The sequence below is a fragment of the Procambarus clarkii genome, chromosome 16, assembly GCF_040958095.1.
Source record: "Procambarus clarkii isolate CNS0578487 chromosome 16, FALCON_Pclarkii_2.0, whole genome shotgun sequence".
Taxonomy (NCBI): Eukaryota; Metazoa; Arthropoda; class Malacostraca; order Decapoda; family Cambaridae; genus Procambarus; species Procambarus clarkii.
Genome location: NC_091165.1, coordinates 13,244,358 through 13,265,423, shown reverse-complemented (window position 1 = coordinate 13,265,423; position 21,066 = coordinate 13,244,358). Strand labels below are relative to the sequence as shown.

The window sequence follows — 21,066 nt, the reverse complement described above, 5'->3', positions numbered from 1 at the left end:
GGGGAGTGCAGGCAGCGGTGTGAGGGAGTGTAGGCAGTGGTGTGAGGGAGTGCAGGCAGCGGTGCGAGGGAGTGCAGGCAGCGGTGTGAGGGAGTGTAGGCAGTGGTGTGAGGGAGTGCAGGCAGCGGTGCGAGGGAGTGCAGGCAGCGGTGTGAGGGAGTGCAGGCAGCGGTGTGAAGGAGTGTAGGCAGTGGTGTGAGGGAGTGCAGGCAGCGGTGCGAGGGAGTGCAGGCAGCGGTGCGAGGGAGTGCAGGCAGGGGTGCGAGGGAGTGCAGGCAGCGGTGCGAGGGTGCAGGCAGCGGTGTGGGGGAGTGCAGGCAGTGATGAGGGAGTGCAGTCAACGGTGTGGGGGAGTGCAGGCAACTGTGTAAGGTTCAGGCAGCGGTGTCGGGGTGAAGTACAGGGAGCGGAATGACGGGAGGTGTGCAGGCAGGGGTGCGGGGGCAGGGTTTAGGCAGCAGTGTGGGGGTGAGGTACAAGGAGTGGAGTGAAGGGAGGTGTGGAGGCAGTGGTGTGGGGGCGGCGTTCAGGCAGCAATGTGGGGGTGGCGTTCAGGCAGCGGTGTGGGGGTGGCGTTCTGGCAGCGGTGTGGGGGTGGCGTTCAGGCAGCGGTGTGGGGGTGGCGTTCAGGCAGCGGTGTGGGGGTGGCGTTCAGGCAGCGGTGTGGGGGTGGCGTTCAGGCAGCGGTGTGGGGGTGGCGTTCAGGCAGCGGTGTGGGGGTGGCGTTCAGGCAGCGGTGTGGGGGTGGCGTTCAGGCAGCGGTGTGGGGGTGGCGTACAGGCAGCGGTGTGGGGGTGGCGTTCAGGCAGCGGTGTGGGGGGTGGCGTTCAGGCAGCGGTGTGGGGGTGGCGTTCAGGCAGCGGTGTGGGGGCGGGGTTCAGACAGCGGTGTGGGGGCGGGGTTCAGGCAGCGGTGTGGGGGTGGGGTTCAGGCAGCGGTGTGGGGCGGGGTTCAGACAAAGATACACGAGGATGATATTTTCATTTTAATGTGCTTGCAGGTTCGTATTAGCTTCTACTATCTCCCTCTTGTACACTCCTTGTGCTTACTGCTCTTTCGGTAAGATAAAGTTCTTTCTGACACCCTTGTGGCTAATCTGCGCCTCAAGGTTCCATCAAGAACAAGGTTCCTTGTTCTACCCTGCCTTATACATATGTCCTATTTATCTATCGTCAATGCCCATGAGAATTTGGTGTCGCTAACACGTCTTGATGTCGTTTGTCTTGAAGTGAGACGAGTGTTGGTTCTCTCAGCCTTTTCTCATATTACAATTCTCGTTGTTCCAGTACGAGCTTCGTCATATACCTCCACACTTTTTCTAATGTTATAACTTTTTGCTGATTCTTATGTTTTCCAGTTTCGCGAATGTTGATGATGCTTCCTGCAGCTTTTCCAGGTCCTCTTAAAGTTTTTTACGAATGAGAAGTTTTTTCCTTGGATAAATTTTGCATTATCAGCAAACCACGGTGAGGGCGCTCACGCAGAAATGTTGGGGGAAAGGGGTGCAAGCAGCGGTTGGGGGGTAGGTGCAGGCAACAGAGTGGAAGGGTGGGGTGCAGGCAGCGGGGTGGGGGTGAGATGGGGGAGTAGCATCCCAGTGAGGGAGAAGGGTCGGCCAGTTCACACATCAAAGGAAGCCGCCGAAGTTGTGAGAAGTCGGCGTGTTTGATCTTGGGTGCGATTATCACAGCTCGGTCGGTACTCAGCAGCGCTCAGTTGAGGCATTTATAGGCAGGAGCTGAGACGGTGCGGCGGCCAGTGTGCGTAGCGCGGGGCCAGTGTGCACACCAGGCGGACACTCCACACTCACTATACCTACATCAACCACCATACTGTGTATATACTTTGCTACTGGGACTCATTTCCACATACGTGTAAAAAAAAGTGAAGGAAATACTACTGGTATAAATACTGCGAGGAGACTACGGTGATTGATGCCTGTGCCACGTGAGGTGATACTAGGCCTCCACCAGGGGAAGGTGATGAGCTACGGTGCACTGGTGGTGTTTGTGGCTTGGCTGGTGGGGTCAGAGGCTCTTGGTCATCAAGTAGTGAGCAGACCAAGTCCTCAAGATGTGCCGATGAACGAGCGCACTAGTCGGTGGGCGGCGGCAGCCTACGACCTGTTGCAGTCCTTGTCGTGTGAAGCGCCCTCGTGGACGACGGAGAAGGCGTGTCTTGAGGTCCAGCTGGTGCCCCGGGGGCTGATGCGGGTGTGGGCGACCCAGGCGGGCCCACGGCAGTACGTGGCGCGGCTACCTGATGGGTCCCTGCAGCGGTCTGGCCGCCACGACGGAGTGCTCATGCTGGACCCCTATCCCAGCGCCTCCTGGGGACATCTGGTCCTGGTCATCTTCGTCAGCAGCAACACCTCACTCGCGCAGTGTTCCAGCAACGGCGGCTACTGGGTGGGTGAGTACACTGTGCCGCGTCTCCATACATCAGTGGCGCGTGTCAGCTCTCGCCGCAACATGTCAGGGGTTTTCCCTTATTCACGAACCGGTTAAATGTGGTTCACCTGCTCATCCTTCATTAATTATTTGTTCATTTTAATTATACAGGGTCATACAATTTAATACACATTGTTTGCACACTATTAATATTGCATATTACTTTATAGAACCAATATGTTGTGATCAAACCACACATCAGAAAATGGAAAAATTTGGAGAAAAGGAAAACGAAATGGAAAAAACGACGTTTCGGTCGATTTCACACGACTTGATAATGAGCCAGGACGGACCGAAACGTCGTCGTTTCTTAATTTTCTGATGTGTGGTTTGGTCATCATATCTTCTGGGACGTTATTGTGACATCGTCACTAATATGTTATTATGTGAGACTGCATTTTTATCATTAGGTTTCTACAGTTTCATCAATAGAACTTAGGGGTGACGACTGTTTTCCTCACTGACATCCGACTAGGCATCTCAAACTATCATCTAGCCTTCGTTTTCCTCACTGACATCCGACTAGGCTTCTGATACTATCATCTAGTCTTCGTTTTCCGCACTGCCATCAGACGCACACTCCCTGCTGGGTCGGGAAACGACTAGCTTGGGACCGTGGGCTATTTGGATAAATACCAGTAAATTGCTAGGTATAAATGCATTTATATTTTAATATTCTCGGACGGCTCAGGGTGTGAAGCCAAATGTGATGTGGACTATTGGTCTGGCAGACCTAATATTGTATGGACTATTGGTCTGGCAGACCTAATATTGTATGGACTATTGGTCTGGCAGACCTAATATTGTATGGACTATTGGTCTGGCAGACCTAATATTGTATGGACTATTGGTCTGACAGACCTAATATTGTATGGACTATTGGTCTGACAGACCTAATATTGTATGGACTATTGGTCTGACAGGCCAAATGTGATGTGGACATTTGGTTTCCATACTCTGGTTTACACGCCAGTTTTGAATCATAGAGAAACGTGAACTTTGGAGCGTTGGAGTGAAAGGTCAGGTCTGGAATCTTGGAAGGTAATGCGTGTGGCGTGCAGATGGATGGGTTGTCAGCCAACATGTGTGTGTGAGGGACCTGGGGTGGTGGTGGATGTCCCCAGGGATGAGCGTGGTCACGCGGGAACCATTGACGGGGGACGGCTGGTGGAGCCCCCAATCCCCAGCGAACGCTGGACCGTCAAGAGAAAAAACTATTTAATTTTGTTTATCTTTCGTGGACCGCAAAATGTCTCGGGACAACCAACTCGACGCCAGGTAATTACATCAAAGGGAGCCGAGGGAATAACTTTGTATATTTATTGAGTGAAGAAAAACCTCACATGTTTTTCCTAATGATTCGTCTTTGTCGTATTGCAATTATTATTGATATTTGTTTTAAATGTAATTATTGATATTTATTTATTTAGTATTTAAATTGGCAAATAGGGGCTTGCTGGCTGAGTGAACAGCGCTCGGGGTTCGTAGTCCTAAGGGTCAGAGTTCAAGGCGGAAACAAATGGGCAGTTTCTTTCACCCTGATGCTCCTGTTCACCTAGTTCAGTAAATAGGTACCTGGGAGTTAGACAGCTGCTACGGGCTGCTTCCTGGGGGGGGGGGGAAGTTGTAACAAAAAGAAGGCCTGGTCGAGGACCGGGCCGCGGGGACGCTAAGGCCCGAAATCATCTCAAGATAGCCTGTATTTTTTTTACTATTTCCAGCAGCGATGGATACTTCATTGTGCACTCAATACTCATCAAATGAGCCGTAGTTTATTGTGCGCCCCATACTCATCCTATGATTACGGGTATTCATGCCCGTGCCACCTTCAGGGTGCCTTAATCTTTATTAATCGTCAATCATCCTGTGAGCATTAGTTTATTATGTATCCCCATACTCATTCAGTGAGTCGTAATTTATTGTGCACTCCACATTCATCCAGCAAGTGGTAGTTTATTGTACACCTATACTCATCTTGTGAGCGGTAGTTTATTGTGCACCCTATACTCATCGAGTGTGAAGCAGTTTATTGTGCACCCTATACTCATCGAGTGTGAAGCAGTTTATTGTGCACCCTATACTCATCGAGTGTGAAGCAGTTTATTGTGCACCCTATACTCATCGAGTGTGAAGCAGTTTATTGTGCACCCTATACTCATCGAGTGTGAAGTAGTTTATTGTGCACCCTATACTCATCGAGTGTGAAGTAGTTTATTGTGCACCCTATACTCATCGAGTGTGAAGCAGTTTATTGTGCAGCCCATACTCATCCTACAAGTTGTAGTTTGTGCCCCCATACTCGCCCAGTGATCGGCAGTCTATTGTGCACCCCATACTCAGCCTGTGAACTGTCGTTTATTGTGCACTCCATATTCATTGTTTTCCGGTAGTTTGTTGTGCACCAAATACTCATCCTGTGGATGGTTGGCTCTTGTGCACCAAATACTCATCCCGTGAGCAGTAATTTATTATGCACTCCATATTCATCTTGTTTAGCGGTAGTTTATCGTGAACCCCATTCTCATTTTGTGAGTTGTAGTTTACTGTGTACCCCATACTCATCCTCTGAGGAACATTTTATTGTGAACATACTCATTCTGCGAGCAGTAATTTATTGTGCATTCCATACTCATCCTGTGAGCCATAGTTTAATGTGCATCAGATACTCACCTGTACTCACTTATTTGTACCTGCAGGATCGAGCGTTAGCTCTTGGGTTCCGCCCTTGCATCTACCGGTTGTCTAATGGAATGACTCCTGACCTATTTCCGTATATCTACTTTAAAAATTATGAATAGAGTTCTCTTCTACAACGTGCTTCTTTAGTTCATTCCATTTTATCACTACCCTAATGCTAAAAGAAAACTTTCTTACATTTTAAGATTCATCGCGAGTCTCAAGCTTCCATCTATTTCCTCTTGTACTATTTGTGTTCATTGTGAACATTTCCTCTTTTTCCACTCTCAGGCCTCCAAAGTATTTTATACATCTCTATCATGTCTCCCCTGTCTCTCCTCTTTTCTAGCATCATCAGGTTTAGTTCCTTAAGTTCCGTAAGTGTACCTCGTCTTTACCTTGTGAGTAGTAGATGACTGTGCACTCCATAATCATCCTCTGAGTAGTATTTTATTGTAAACCCCCATATTCATCCTGTGAGTGGTAGTTTACTGTACACCCCTATACTCATCCTGCCAGGAGTATTGTATTGTGCACATCATACTCATCCTGCCAGAAGTATTGTATTGTGCACATCATACTCATCCTGCCAGGAGTATTGTATTGTGCACATCATACTCATCCTGCCAGGAGTATTGTATTGTGCACATCATACTCATCCTGCCAGGAGTATTGTATTGTGCACATCATACTCATCCTGCCAGGAGTATTGTATTGTGCACATCATACTCATCCTGCCAGAAGTATTGTATTGTGCACATCATACTCATCCTGCCAGGAGTATTGTATTGTGCACATCATACTCATCCTGCCAGGAGTATTGTATTGTGCACATCATACTCATCCTGCCAGGAGTATTGTATTGTGCACATCATACTCATCCTGCCAGAAGTATTGTATTGTGCACATCATACTCATCCTGCCAGGAGTATTGTATTGTGCACATCATACTCATCCTGCCAGGAGTATTGTATTGTGCACATCATACTCATCCTGCCAGGAGTATTGTATTGTGCACATCATACTCATCCTGCCAGGAGTATTGTATTGTGCACATCATACTCATCCTGCCAGGAGTATTGTATTGTGCACATCATACTCATCCTGCCAGGAGTATTGTATTGTGCACATCATACTCATCCTGCCAGGAGTATTGTATTGTGCACATCATACTCATCCTGCCAGGAGTATTGTATTGTGCACATCATACTCATCCTGCCAGGAGTATTGTATTGTGCACATCATACTCATCCTGCCAGGAGTATTGTATTGTGCACATCATACTCATCCTGCCAGAAGTATTGTATTGTGCACATCATACTCATCCTGCCAGGAGTATTGTATTGTGCACATCATACTCATCCTGCCAGGAGTATTGTATTGTGCACATCATACTCATCCTGCCAGGAGTATTGTATTGTGCACATCATACTCATCCTGCCAGGAGTATTGTATTGTGCACATCATACTCATCCTGCCAGGAGTATTGTATTGTGCACATCATACTCATCCTGCCAGAAGTATTGTATTGTGCACATCATACTCATCCTGCCAGGAGTATTGTATTGTGCACATCATACTCATCCTGCCAGGAGTATTGTATTGTGCACATCATACTCATCCTGCCAGGAGTATTGTATTGTGCACATCATACTCATCCTGCCAGGAGTATTGTATTGTGCACATCATACTCATCCTGCCAGGAGTATTGTATTGTGCACATCATACTCATCCTGCCAGAAGTATTGTATTGTGCACATCATACTCATCCTGCCAGGAGTATTGTATTGTGCACATCATACTCATCCTGCCAGGAGTATTGTATTGTGCACATCATACTCATCCTGCCAGAAGTATTGTATTGTGCACATCATACTCATCCTGCCAGGAGTATTGTATTGTGCACATCATACTCATCCTGCCAGGAGTATTGTATTGTGCACATCATACTCATCCTGCCAGGAGTATTGTATTGTGCACATCATACTCATCCTGCCAGAAGTATTGTATTGTGCACATCATACTCATCCTGCCAGGAGTATTGTATTGTGCACATCATACTCATCCTGCCAGGAGTATTGTATTGTGCACATCATACTCATCCTGCCAGAAGTATTGTATTGTACACATCATACTCATCCTGCCAGGAGTATTGTATTGTGCACATCATACTCATCCTGCCAGAAGTATTGTATTGTGCACATCATACTCATCCTGCCAGGAGTATTGTATTGTGCACATCATACTCATCCTGTGAGCAGCGGTTTTGTGGGAAATTTGGCTCCAAAATATTGTTAATAAAATCATGAATACCTTCGAAGGACCATCCTTTAAATAAAGGGAATAAATTTGAGAACCAGTGATCTATGGAGCTCGCATAAAATATATATGAAATCTAAGACTGTGATACGAACTGTAATATTATAATTTAAGAAACCAAATCCCTCCACAGACTTTGGGGGGTTTAATCAGTAAATAGAATTAATAATCTATAAGATAATGTAATATTGTAATACTACACATTTATCAAATATTCACATATAAATTGATATGCAAGAAAATGTTAAATAAATAGGTATTAAGATCTATCTACGAAAACTATAAAAACAGCTTAGCTGTGGGATAAATAGACGTAAATGATCCGTATGTTCATGTACTCGTCGCCTAGAATCATGTTTCATCTGGCTCCAGCTAGGGACACGTGAGCGTCGAGGAAGTATTCGCCTCACTTGCGTTGGTACTCCAGCTGAAATACGAGTTAAGTGTAAAATCTATTGGAGAAAGCGCGACTCCACCAATATTCATGGGAAATTAATATGAATAGTTGAGTGGAAAGCGATTTGGGAATTTCGCTGTAAAGTCATGCCTCGTAACGATACATCGTCCTATCTAATAGTTTGTTGTAGCTACCTTACCTTGAGGTGCTTCCGGGGCTAAGCGTCCCCGCGGCCCGGTCGTCGACCAGGCCTCCTGGTTGCCGGACTGATCAACCAGGCTGTTGGACGCGGCTGCGAGCAGCCTGACGTATGAGTCACAGCCTGGTTGATCAGGTATCCTTAAGAGGTGCTTATCTAGTTCTCTCTTGAACACTGTGAGGGGTCGGCCAGTTATACCCCTTATGTGTAGTGGAAGCGTATTGAACAGTCTCGGGCCTCTGATACTGATAGAGTTCTCTCTCAGAGTACCTGTTGCACCTCCGCTTTTCAACGGGGGTATTCTGCACATCCTGCCATGTCTTCTGGTCTCATGTGATTTTATTTCTGTGTGCAGGTTTGGGACCAGCCCCTCTAATATTTTCCACGTGTAAATTATTATGTACCTCTCCCGCCTGCGCTCAAGGGAGTACAGTTTTAGGCTCTTTAGTCGGGCCCAATAGTTTAGATGTTTTACTGAGTGGATTCTAGCAGTAAAGGATCTCTGCACGCTCTCCAGGTCAGCAATTTCTCCAGCTTTGAAAGGGGCTGTCATTGTGCAGCAGTACTCCACTCTAGAGAGCACAAGCGTTTTGAAAAGTATCATCATCGGTATGCATCTCTAGTGTGAAAAGTTCTTGCTATCCAACCTGTCATTTTGGTTGGATAGCTACAAGAAACAAATTATAGAACCCGATAACGTGCCGAACAAGGTGTCTGAGACGTAATGAAGCTGCCACACCAAGCTAACGTGTGTAGGTGCACGGATGTTTCTTTACAAAGATGGTAATTTAGTCAGCTACCAGACACTCTCCTTGTTGATTATGGCGTCGCTTGCCTTCTGACTCCTTCTCGAGCTCACTCGCGCATGCGCAGATACTACGACGCGTTGAATATTCCTACGCTTTATTTAATATCCCGAATTGATGGAACTAAGGCGTATCAGAAATTTTAAAGAATAATTTGCCTTATTTGACAATATATAAATTCTCGCTTCTTAATGATTAAATAAACGTTGGTTGATATGAGCGTGCTGGGTAGAAATTCTGTTATCTATGAACGCTATAAATGGCAATTCGCAATCGCGTGAATTATTTTCAACTAATTAACAATACGGTTTAATAACGAAGATAAACATATTACCAGCTGTATGTCACTGAACATAGTTGTAACAACAAATTACTAAATAATAATTTCTATTAAGGAATGTGAAATAAAGAGAACTTAGGACGATTCTCTCAAATGTAAATAATTTTCCCTCTCGTCATGTGCTGATGCAACATTTGACTAGAATTTCTGGGGAATGATGTGTTATTACGCGTTAATAAACTAAACTCCTTAGTGCTAAGCTTAAATTAGTAGAGTTAGTAAATAATGTTAAACAGTACAAGACTAGTGTCTTAAGGTACTGAATATTACAGAATATTAGTAATAAATTGTTGGAAATTTCCAACAGGTTTATTGTGAACCCTAAGCTTAAGTTCAAGTTCAAGTATGTATATTGAGATAAGAAAAAATACATCTCAAAGGGATAGAGTAGCTTAGGCTATTTCTACCCCACTCTACTTTAAGTTCCTCAAGGGGCACACAAATTCAGTGAGTACAAATACACAAATCACAATACAAGAATTCCATTTAACATTTCAGGTTAATAGTACTCTCTAAGAGTATAATAGTGTACATCCACCGCACTAGTTTTTAACCCATTAACGTTCCAAGATGATATCCTCACTCTACTTTCATCTATGATTAATAACAAAACTACCTTTGCCCTGTCCGTCACATTCCATGAGATACGAGAGTTTCTTAAACACTCTCTCCCAACACTGTAACATTTTTGCTTTCTCTTCACTTGCACAACAGCTACTAACATCAAAGGTAATATTATTCATATCTATTTTTTTTTAAATTCTGTATACCGTTTTACTTTAACCTTTGTTTCATCATTTGTCACTACAGAAGGTTGAACACCGCTAATACTACTAGAAAGTTCATTTTCCAGACTATCCTCTATCATCAATACGTCATGTTCTTCATTACTTTCTTCTACGCACGTTTCACTTTCCATTTCACGTCCTGTTTCACTTTTCATTTCACTTCCTGTTTCACTTTCCATTTCACGTCCTGTTTCACTTTCCATTTCACGTCCTGTTTAACACTCCATTTTACGTCCTGTTTCACTTTCCATTTCACGTCCTGTTTCACTTTCCATTTTACGTCCTGTTTCACTTTCCATTTCACGTCCTGTTTCACTTTCCATTTTACGTCCTGTTTCACTTTCCATTTCACGTCCTGTTTAACACTCCATTTCACGTCCTGTTTCACTTTCCATTTTACGTCCTGTTTCACTTTCCATTTCACGTCCTGTTTCACCACCATCTTCACCCCATCTACCCTCCATAGCTAATTTTTCTAATGCCTCAATCCTCCTGTCTAGTTTTTTTTTTTTTATATTCCAATATTTGAGTACCAACCTCCGAATTCACTATATTGTCCTGAACCTTGCCTCCACAAGGTTTGATTTGTTCAGCTGCATTTCCTCCTTTCCCTAGGCTCACCCTAATTGTCTCCATTCCTTTCTCCCACACATTGTTCATAGGGGCTGTCATTGGCTTCCAGCTGTTTCCTCTATGTTCCTGCTGCACAATCTTTCCTTCCTTCGAGGATACATCTATCCTACTTGTAGCACCCGTCCTAGATTCTCTCAGATGAGGCTTCATGCGGCATAGATAGAAACCAGCATTGTGGCTGCCTCGACAATTGCAACAAGATGGGACGATTTTTTCACCGTTTTTAATCTTGACTCTACTCTCGAGAGTCGTGTTTCTTACCACAGAACCAACACCTGGGGTCAAACTGGCATTTCCAAGCCAGATGTCCCCAATGGGAACACTTCATGCATAATATGGGCTCTTCAATGTATTTTCCAACTTTCCTGTAGCCTAGTCCTTACACAAAAATTCTTTCTGGAGCCTCACCCTTTACTAAGGCGAGGGTGACCTAACCTGGCGTTGTTTTTCACCACAAACACTGTTCCTCTTGCCCAAACAACACTATCATTGTTGAGAAGAAGATAATCAGGATCCAAATAAGTTGAATACTTAAAAACTATGATCTTGGTGTGCATCATACCTTCTTCCGGAATAACCATCACAATATTCTCAAACCCATCCGTCGTTAGGTGTTCCACGGCTTCCTCTGTCCCAACTGTTATGTAGGGCCGGTGAGCACCCTCCTTAAATAGTGGTTCATATTAAAAAAAAACTCCCTAGCTAAACGAACCGTCCACTCTAGCTTTTGATGAAAGTTCAGTTGACACGCTGTAGGGAGCAACAGCCTCTTCCTTCCATTCGTCTGCATCTCCCGCGTCCTGCTGAACAGGGCTTCATTTTTTGGTCTCTTTGCTATTTCATCTTCACTGTCACCGTCTCGCTGTCTTTGAGTATTTATCCGTTTATATCTGTTCACTACTGCTTGATACGGCCTGGTATCATCTTGTCTGTCATCCCCACTCTCACACTCTCCAGGCCCAGTGTAGGATCGTCCATCACTTAGGCAGACCGCCTCAGCCATTTCCTCGACACACAAAGGCACTGTATCACTGCAACAGTCGAGAACAAATTCACAACATCTAGCTGCAGCAGCCACGAGCAAACACGAAGATGCTGAGCAACACATCCACCTCGCATCATGCAGCAGACCGCACTGTACAATACTCTATCGAAGATGCCAAACTCATTGCAACAACACAGTTGATCTAAATTACATCTAGGAAACAGTGCCACATTGTGTATTAGTGCAATACGAGATCAACTTCATTGCAACCTCATCCAATGTCATACTTGTGGTCAGATGTAAAGAAAAAAGAAGGTCGACCCTATCTTGTTTGCTGGCTTTAACCTCCACTTTTGGCCCCTATCAGTCTTTGACCTTATAGTAGTAAAAAAAAATCCTTACAGCTTGAACTACGACGTCATACACCTCACACACTATAACGCAGAATTTACCTATGCTGTAATTTCATTAGACTAGGTTAAGATAAAAAAAAGTTTGCTCAAAGGAGTAACAATGCCAAAAAATAGCAAAATTTTTGTCCCCTTTCGAACCCAGTTGGGACCAACAACCTTTGGAGCCTATTTATCCTAATTCAAGATGTTATACCCACATCCCACCATGGATATATGGTCCAGAGATGAACTTTTCATTGACGTAAAAACTTGTCTGTAAAGTTATTTGGCTGTTGAGCGAAAAAAGACGCTGTGTATTGGCATTACCTGCGTCACAACAATGATAACCAAATTAAGACTTCCCTCAAGGCTTGGATGTGGTTGAAAGTATTTAAGACTGCAGCGAGATACCATTCAATGGCAGTAAGCTCCGAGCAAAGAATGGGCTCATCAACTTTTAATTCCCACACTGTTGAGATGTCCAGTGTTGTCTCTCTTCCAGCCTTTGCTGATAATGAATGTATAAAACCCACGCCTGCGGTGGCACCTATGTAACCCCTGTACATAGTGGTTATGTAAGGAGGCTAAAAATGAGGCATTTGTACAGCTGGCCCACCACGCTCAGCATTAGTGTACCAGACTGGTCCACTTACCAGGTATTACCGTGTAATTGTCCCATTATGCATTATAGATATTTAATAGTAAGAGAAAGCAACAATATGATGGGCTTTGGATATATTTATATATGTGGGAGTATATGGTTCAGCTGTATGTAACTAACAGTGTCGGCGGGACAGCACATGTGTTCCACCACACCTGCTTGACACATGTTAGGTGTATGGAAGACACCAGTACCGTGTCATGACAATAAATGGTAGGTAAGCAAGTGATACTGTTAAGATTTGATGAAGCTGATGTATTAATATTAATTTTGTTTATTCATATACCATATAAAATAGGAAGTAGTAACATAAAATATTATTTTAACTTACCATTTGAAACATAGTTCAGTGAAGGCGATGAGTCACAATAACGTGGCTGAAGTATGTTGACCCGACCACACACTAGAAATTGAAGGGACGACGACGTTTCGGTCCGTCCTGACCGACAATCGACTTGAGAATGGTCCAGGACGGACCGAAACGTCGTCGTCCCTTCAATTTCTAGTGTGTGGTCTGGTCAACATAGTTCAGTGAAATTCGTCTTGGCTTACGAACAAAATGATTAGCAACTGCAAATTTCTGGATTACTCTGATGATCATGCAATAATTCTGTATATATGTTGAATCCTTAAATCTGTAATTATTCCATATATTTGTATCATTTGAAAACTTAAGAGTAAAGGCTGCACGCGGTGATTGCTGCTGCCTGCAGGTTCAGGCTGCACGCGGTGACTGTTGCTGCCTGCAGGTTCAGGCTGCACGCGGTGATTGCCGCTGCTTGCAGGTTCAGGCTGCACGCGGTTACTGCTGCCTGCAGGTTCAGGCTGCACGCGGTTACTGCTGCCTGCAGGTTCAGGCTGCACGCGGTGACTGTTGCTGCCTGCAGGTTCAGGCTGCACGCGGTGATTGCCGCTGCTTGCAGGTTCAGGCTGCACGCGGTTACTGCTGCCTGCAGGTTCAGGCTGCACGCGGTTACTGCTGCCTGCAGGTTCAGGCTGCACGCGGTGACTGTTGCTGCCTGCAGGTTCAGGCTGCACGCGGTGATTGCCGCTGCTTGCAGGTTCAGGCTGCACGCGGTTACTGCTGCCTGCAGGTTCAGGCTGCACGCGGTTACTGCTGCCTGCAGGTTCAGGCTGCACGCGGTTACTGCTGCCTGCAGGTTCAGGCTGCACGCGGTTACTGCTGCTTGCAGGTTCAGGCTGCACGCGGTTACTGCTGCCTGCAGGTTCAGGCTGCACGCGGTTACTGCTGCCTGCAGGTTCAGGCTGCACGCGGTTACTGCTGCCTGCAGGTTCAGGCTGCACGCGGTTACTGCTGCCTGCAGGTTCAGGCTGCACGCGGTTACTGCTGCCTGCAGGTTCAGGCTGCACGCGGTTACTGCTGCCTGCAGGTTCAGGCTGCACGCGGTTACTGCTGCCTGCAGGTTCAGGCTGCACGCGGTTACTGCTGCCTGCAGGTTCAGGCTGCACGCGGTTACTGCTGCCTGCAGGTTCAGGCTGCACGCGGTTACTGCTGCCTGCAGGTTCAGGCTGCACGCGGTGACTGTTGCTGCCTGCAGGTTCAGGCTGCACGCGGTGACTGCTGCTGCCTGCAGGTTCAGGCTGCACGCGGTGATTGCTGCTGCCTGCAGGTTCAGGCTGCACGCGGTGACTGTTGCTGCCTGCAGGTTCAGGCTGCACGCGGTGATTGCTGCTGCCTGCAGGTTCAGGCTGCACGCGGTGACTGTTGCTGCCTGCAGGTTCAGGCTGCACGCGGCGACTACTGCCTGCAGGTTCAAGCTGCACGCGGTGACTACTGCCTGCAGGTTCAGGCTGCACGCGGCGACTACTGCCTGCAGGTTCAGGCTGCACGCGGCGACTACTGCCTGCAGGTTCAGGCTGCACGCGGTGACTACTGCCTGCAGGTTCAGGCTGCACGCGGCGACTACTGCCTGCAGGTTCAGGCTGCACGCGGTGACTACTGCCTGCAGGTTCAGGCTGCACGCGGCGACTACTGCCTGCAGGTTCAGGCTGCACGCGGCGACAACTGCTGCCTGCAGGTTCAGGCTGCACGCGACGACTGCTGCTGCCTGCAGGTTCAGGCTCGGGCAACCAACCCCGTCCTTGACTCAAGTCCATTACATCCAGCGGTCGACCCCACAGACGCATTCATAAATTTTTACATGCTGTTCATTCAAAGCGGGAATTTTCTCAAATATAAATTAATTTTATAATATATTAGCATATTGTACATATATAGGCATAAGTTAGGTTAGGTGTTTATGTTCTGTTGGCGATTATTTGTATTTGTAGTACGTGGGTGAAGCATTTATAGCGTTGTGGTTCGAACACAATTCGTCAGTGAAGCACTTGTTCCGGAAGTGTTCGAACGAAATCAGTTGTGAGTCGTATGTCAGCCCCGTATGTAAACCGTTTTTCATTCATAAACAGGGGGTTGGGCGGGTGCATGGAATCACTTTTGGGTCATTGTTTGGAGGACAGGCTGCTGTAAACAGCCCGTCCTCCAAACAACAACCTGCCCATAAGGCAGGTTGTTGTGCTGAAGGAAGCATTCCCGCGCTTCAATCTCATTGGTGGAAACTCTTTGTTGACATTCACCACAACAGCCAATCACAAGAAGGGCTCTCCTAAAGAGATAATATGTACAATATTCAATTGTACATAGCATCTGCATTTTTTCTCAGATTTTCAAGTGGCGACAAATAATTTAACTTCTTACTCCCCATTTTCCAAAATCATGTAAACAAGGTACAGATCAATCTAATATTTGAGGATCCCGTCTGGGTGATCCCGTCTGGGCGACCAACAGGCTCATCAGAGTTGCGGGGCAATAGGTAACGGGGACAACTCTCTGCCTCTCTGCTGGACAACTGGCTGTAATACGGCTCCTCTTAATAATGTCATTTACCTCGCCGTGTCTTGCATGCTATCCTCCTGTGCTTTGGCAGAGAACGCCGTGCCGGCCGTACCTGTCGGCCACTTCCTCGCCGCAAATACACGTATATTCGGGGTGGATTGGGGCAGCGAGGCAGAGAGCCACCACAATTAGGAGATGGCTGTGCTGTGCTGTGTAAGACGTCGTCGACCAGGCCTCCTGATAACACCAAAACCGTGTTATCATTAACAAAAAAGTTACCTTAAACGTTTAATAATATATTGTTAATAAGTAGAAGTTGTAGTGAGGGAAGTCTTTTACTAGTTGCCAGTGTAATTATTAGGTGTGCAGATTGATTGCAATTAATGATGTGAACATTATCACTGAGGTCTGATTAAGGCCTTTTGTGCCCTCTGTAATCTTTCGTGTGCTACCGCCCACAGGATGTGTCTGAGGTGCACAATAAACTACAGCTCACAGGAGGAGCATGAGGGTTGTAATTTGTCTTCAGGGAGTTTAAACCCCTCGAGGTAATCACTCCAAAACCACTACATAATTACTTCTCTTATCTACTCCCTATCCCTATAAGTTTTGTTACATTTGGTTTGATTACATTAAAACAATGTATTATTCTCAAACACGTGAAATGTGCAATTCGAAAACTATTAAAGTATCTCCTAGAATATTTTTTACATAAAACCAAATATTTCAAACCCTTTAAAGAAAGTAAGTTAAGAATAGACTTTGTATATTTTAAACCAATGATTTATATTATAATAAAATTATAACATGAGAATATTCTCTGTTTAGGACAAAGGTTTACTAGTCATTTGACAACTAGATTATTATTGGAACCATAACATGGTTTCAGACCATCACAAATGTCTAGATAACTATCCAAGTGGTGTGAGACTGGGTTTGGTGTCTCATGGTAGTCACTTTACCCTGAGGGCGCGCTGGGGAATTGTTATGATTGCCGACTTGTGTAGTACCCATCCCAGCTTCAAGAGTCATTTTCCCATCTCTTTGTATATATTTGACATACTTGACGGCCTAGTGATAATTTCGGTTCAAGCAGGAAGTGTGCAATTTGCATGACTTAGGAGAAATTCAAGTTTGAAGTTTAGAAAGAGGAAATAGACTAGTGATATTTATTTATATGACGAGTGTGGCCCTTCTGCTTGGGAGCGGATCATCGCGCCAGAGGAGCAAGGGCAAGGACGTCAAAAGTCCAGGGTGTGAAAGTACATGATTGGCGACAAGATTACTGCAGGGCTCCACAACCTACTACTGCAAGAGGTTTACTATGATGATTATCTTGAGATGATTTCGGGGCTTTAGTGTCCCCGCGGCCCGGTCCTCGACCAGGCCTCCACCCCCAGGAAGCAGCCCGTGACAGCTGACTAACACCCAGGTACCTATTTTACTGCTAGGTAACAGGGGCATAGGGTGAAAGAAACTCTGCCCATTGTTTCTCGCCGGCTCCCGGGATCGAACCCGGGACCACAAGTCCGGCGTGCTGTCCGCTCGGCCGACCGGCTCCCCAGTCTAGACTGATGAGAGCAGTCCCGATTGGAAGGGTCAGAAGAAAAATCTGAGGTAAAAACAGTTCAGTGATGCAAGTGTGACGTGAGTGACCTGTGTTAGTGTTATCCAATGAGACGGTGCAAGGTGATGAAGAGCTGCCCCAGCCACACTCAGGAGCGAGGAAGTCACTGGCGGCAGTTTCTGGCCCGCTTCCATGCTGGCACTCCTTGAGTCAGCTGATTGTCGTCAGCACCTCACTGTAGCTAAGTAACTCTCCTCCTCTACCCCCCCCTCCCCCTCCCCCTCCCCCTCCCTGGTGTTGGTTTCATTCACAACGTCTTAATCAAAAGAAGGATATTAGGCTATTCTTGCACTTGTTTTGACTGTGCTAATATTTCTAGGATTTATTTTGTCGTTCCATTTTTTATGATATTCACTTTTGGTGGAATTTAAATTTAATCGCTTCATCCTAGTGGCACTTTTACCCCGGGCACCAAGTGTCTCTGAGGCAATGGGGACAAAATTGTAGTGTTGATTCAGATCTCTGCATTTACGAGATTTGACTGTTTCCCGGTGAGTGGCAGCGCAGTCTGGATGTGCAACATTGAAGTCAACTTAGGTGCTGGCTAAAGTTGAAACGCACGTGTAGTAGTGTAGATTATTGCTTACTGGTCATTTGACAAGTAGATTATTATTGGAACCATAATATGGTTTCAGACCATCACAAATGTCTAGATAACTATCCAGGTGGTGTGAGACTGGGCTTGGTGTCTCCTGGTTCCCGTGGCGTGGTGGTACACACCTGGTCCGGTGGCTCATTCACTCACAGGCTCACACGACCAAGATCTCTTCCCGGCGTAAATTTTCTATTTGAGCTTTCACCAGTTAAGTGAGTTCACTGTTAACGTAAATGTAAAACTAATCAGGACAACCTCAGAAACTCTTGTTTTCAAGTTGGTGCTCAAATCATTAGTATTGTGACACAATGAGAAGTAGATATGCACTCCAGGATACTGTTGTAAACACAGTACCCTGGGGGACTGAGCTCTTCACCGTTGATTGATCCTGGTTTTACTCTGTTATTACACATTGAGTTCTGTTAGGAAATTGTAGATCAATTTTTAAATTTTTTCCGGTGATTCTCTTCCAGCGCATTTTTTGCACAATAACACCATGGTCACATTTGTCGGAGGTTTTGCGAAATCTCTGTATTACGTTAGCGGTTTGTTTGTCTTCCATGGCATCTAGTGCCATGTCATAGTGGTCCAGCAAGTATGATCGGCAAGACCGCCCTGTTCTGAAACCATGTTGTTCAAGGTTATGTAGGTGCTGGGGGGGGAGAGGGGGAGGGGGTTCTCTGCATTTTGTGATCTTACTTTTAGGCATTCTTTCAAAGATTTTTATAATGTGTGATGTTAGTGATATCTGCCTCTAATTTTTTGCCTCTGCAATATTCCCTCCTTTATGAAATTGTGCTATTTCTGCTGTTTTTAGTATGACAGGGATAAGACCAGTATCTAAGCTGCGATATGTTGTCATTTTACTGAGTAAATGTGGGACCTGGCCTTCCATATCTTCCATGTATAAATTATTGAATACCTCTCGTGTCTCCTTTCCAGAGCGTACATTTTGAGAGCTTTGAGACGGTTCCAATAATTTTTAAATTTTATTGAGTCTTTGCGTGTCGTATATGTTGTCCGCCTTCCCTCTTTTCCAATACTCTCTCCTGCTCAGAAGGGAGAAATAAGCATCGAGCAGTACCCAAGGCGGGACAGCACTAGTGGTTAATACAGTATGAGCATTGAGCTGGAAACACTAGATTTGAACATTCTCATAATCCATCCTCTCACTTTCCTGGTAGACGCTATATTGATCACAACACTGCTGCCGCGAGACAAACAGCCCCTGTCAGTTTCATCAGCTCATCTCTGGTATCATGGACGCGGTTGAAACTGAAAATGCAGATCACAACATATTATGAGGAGATGATGAGTGTTGCTGGTGTGAGGGATATGAGGCAGTGAGGCAGCGAGCCACGCGCCCGCTGGCTTTGACGCGCCGCGACCACACATCAAAGGCGGCCGCCCGCCTGCGTCTTGTAAGGAACCTGAACCATCAGTCAAGGCCCCTTGCCGCCTCCCAGGCCGGTAAACTCAGCCCTCAGCTCCGCTACACTCCTTTATCTTAGTTACTGTCTTCAGCATATGTGGGTGGTGGCTCAGTGGTGGTGGCTCAGTGGTGGTGGTTCAGTTGTGGTGGCTCAGTTGTGGTGGCTCAGTGGTGGTGGCTCAGTGGTGGTGGCTCAGTGGTGGTGGCTCAGTGGTGGTGGCTCAGTGGTGGTGGCTCAGTGGTGGTGGCTCAGTGGTGGTGGCTCAGTGGTGGTGGCTCAGTGGTGGTGGCTCAGTGGTGGTGGTTCAGTGGTGGTGGCTCAGTGGTGGTGGCTCAGTTGTGGTGGTTCAGTGGTGGTGGTTCAGTGGTGGTGGTTCAGTGGTGGTGGCTCAGTGGTGGTGCCTCAGTGGTGGTGGCTCAATGGTAGTGGTTCAGTGATGGTGGCTCAGTGGTGGTGGCTCAGTGGTGGTGGTTCAGTGGTGGTGGCTCAGTGGTGGTGGCTCAGTGGTGGTACCTCAGTGGTGGTGGCTCAGTTGTGGTGGTTCAGTGGTGGTGGTTCAGTGGTGGTGGTTCAGTGGTGGTGGCTCAGTGGTGGTGCCTCAGTGGTGGTGGCTCAATGGTAGTGGTTCAGTGATGGTGGCTCAGTGGTGGTGGCTCAGTGGTGGTGGTTCAGTGGTGGTGGCTCAGTGGTGGTGGCTCAGTGGTGGTGGCTCAGTGGTGGTGGCTCAGTGGTGGTGGTTCAGTGGTGGTGGCTCAGTGGTGGTGGCTCAGTGGTGGTGCCTCAGTGGTGGTGGTTCAGTGGTGGTGCCTCAGTACTCACCTAGTTGTACTCACCTAGTTATGTTTGCGGGGGTTGAGCTCTGGCTCTTTGGTCCCGCCTCTCAACCGTCAATCAACTGGTGTACAGATTCCTGAGCCTATCGGGCTCTATCATATCTACACTTGAAACTGTGTATGGAGTCAGCCTCCACCACATCACTTCCTAATGCATTCCATTTGTCAACCACTCTGACACTAAAAAAGTTCTTTCTAATATCTCTGTGGCTCATTTGGGCACTCAGTTTCCACCTGTGTCCCCTTGTGCGTGTTCCCCTTGTGTTAAATAGACTGTCTTTATCTACCCTATCAATTCCCTTCAGAATCTTGAATGTGGTGATCATGTCCCCCCTAACTCTTCTGTCTTCCAGCGAAGTGAGGTTTAATTCCCGTAGTCTCTCCTCGTAGCTCATACCTCTCAGCTCGGGTACTAGTCTGGTGGCAAACCTTTGAACCTTTTCCAGTTTTGTCTTATCCTTGACTAGATATGGACTCCATGCTGGGGCTGCATACTCCAGGATTGGCCTGACATATGTGGTATACAAAGTTCTGAATGATTCTTTACACAAGTTTCTGAATGCAGTTCGTATGTTGGCCAGCCTGGCATATGCCGCTGATGTTATCCGCTTGATATGCGCTGCAGGAGACAGGTCTGGCGTTATATCAACCCCCAAGTCTTTTTCCTTCTCTGACTCATGAAGAATTTCCTCTCCCAGATGATACCTTGTATCTGGCCTCCTGCTCCCTACACCTATCTTCATTACATTACATTTGGTTGGGTTAAACTCTAACAACCATTTGTTCGATCATTCCTTCAGCTTGTCTAGGTCTTCTTGAAGCCTCAAACAGTCCTCTTCTGTTTTAATCCTTCTCATAATTTTAGCATCGTCCGCAAACATTGAGAGAAATGAATCGATACCCTCTGGGAGATCATTTACATATATCAGAAACAAGATAGGACCGAGTACAGAGCCCTGTGGGACTCCACTGGTGACTTCACGCCAATCGGAGGTCTCACCCCTCACCATAACTCTCTGCTTCCTATTGCTTAGATACTCCCTTATCCACAGGAGCACCTTACCAGCTACACCTG

The 21,066-nt window shown here is 46.3% G+C and overlaps 1 protein-coding gene across 1 annotated transcript in view; it reads left to right on the top strand.

Moving 5' to 3' along the window:
* Window positions 1–1,592: 1,592 nt before the first annotated feature.
* Window positions 1,593–21,066, top strand: part of LOC123760068 (uncharacterized) — a 50,887-nt gene continuing 31,413 nt past the window's right edge. Inside the window, exon 1 of the mRNA XM_045745503.2 lies at window positions 1,593–2,412. Within this exon, the coding sequence (XP_045601459.1) occupies window positions 1,935–2,412 (478 nt within the window). The 5' untranslated portion in view covers window positions 1,593–1,934. The remainder of the gene's footprint in view (window positions 2,413–21,066) is intronic.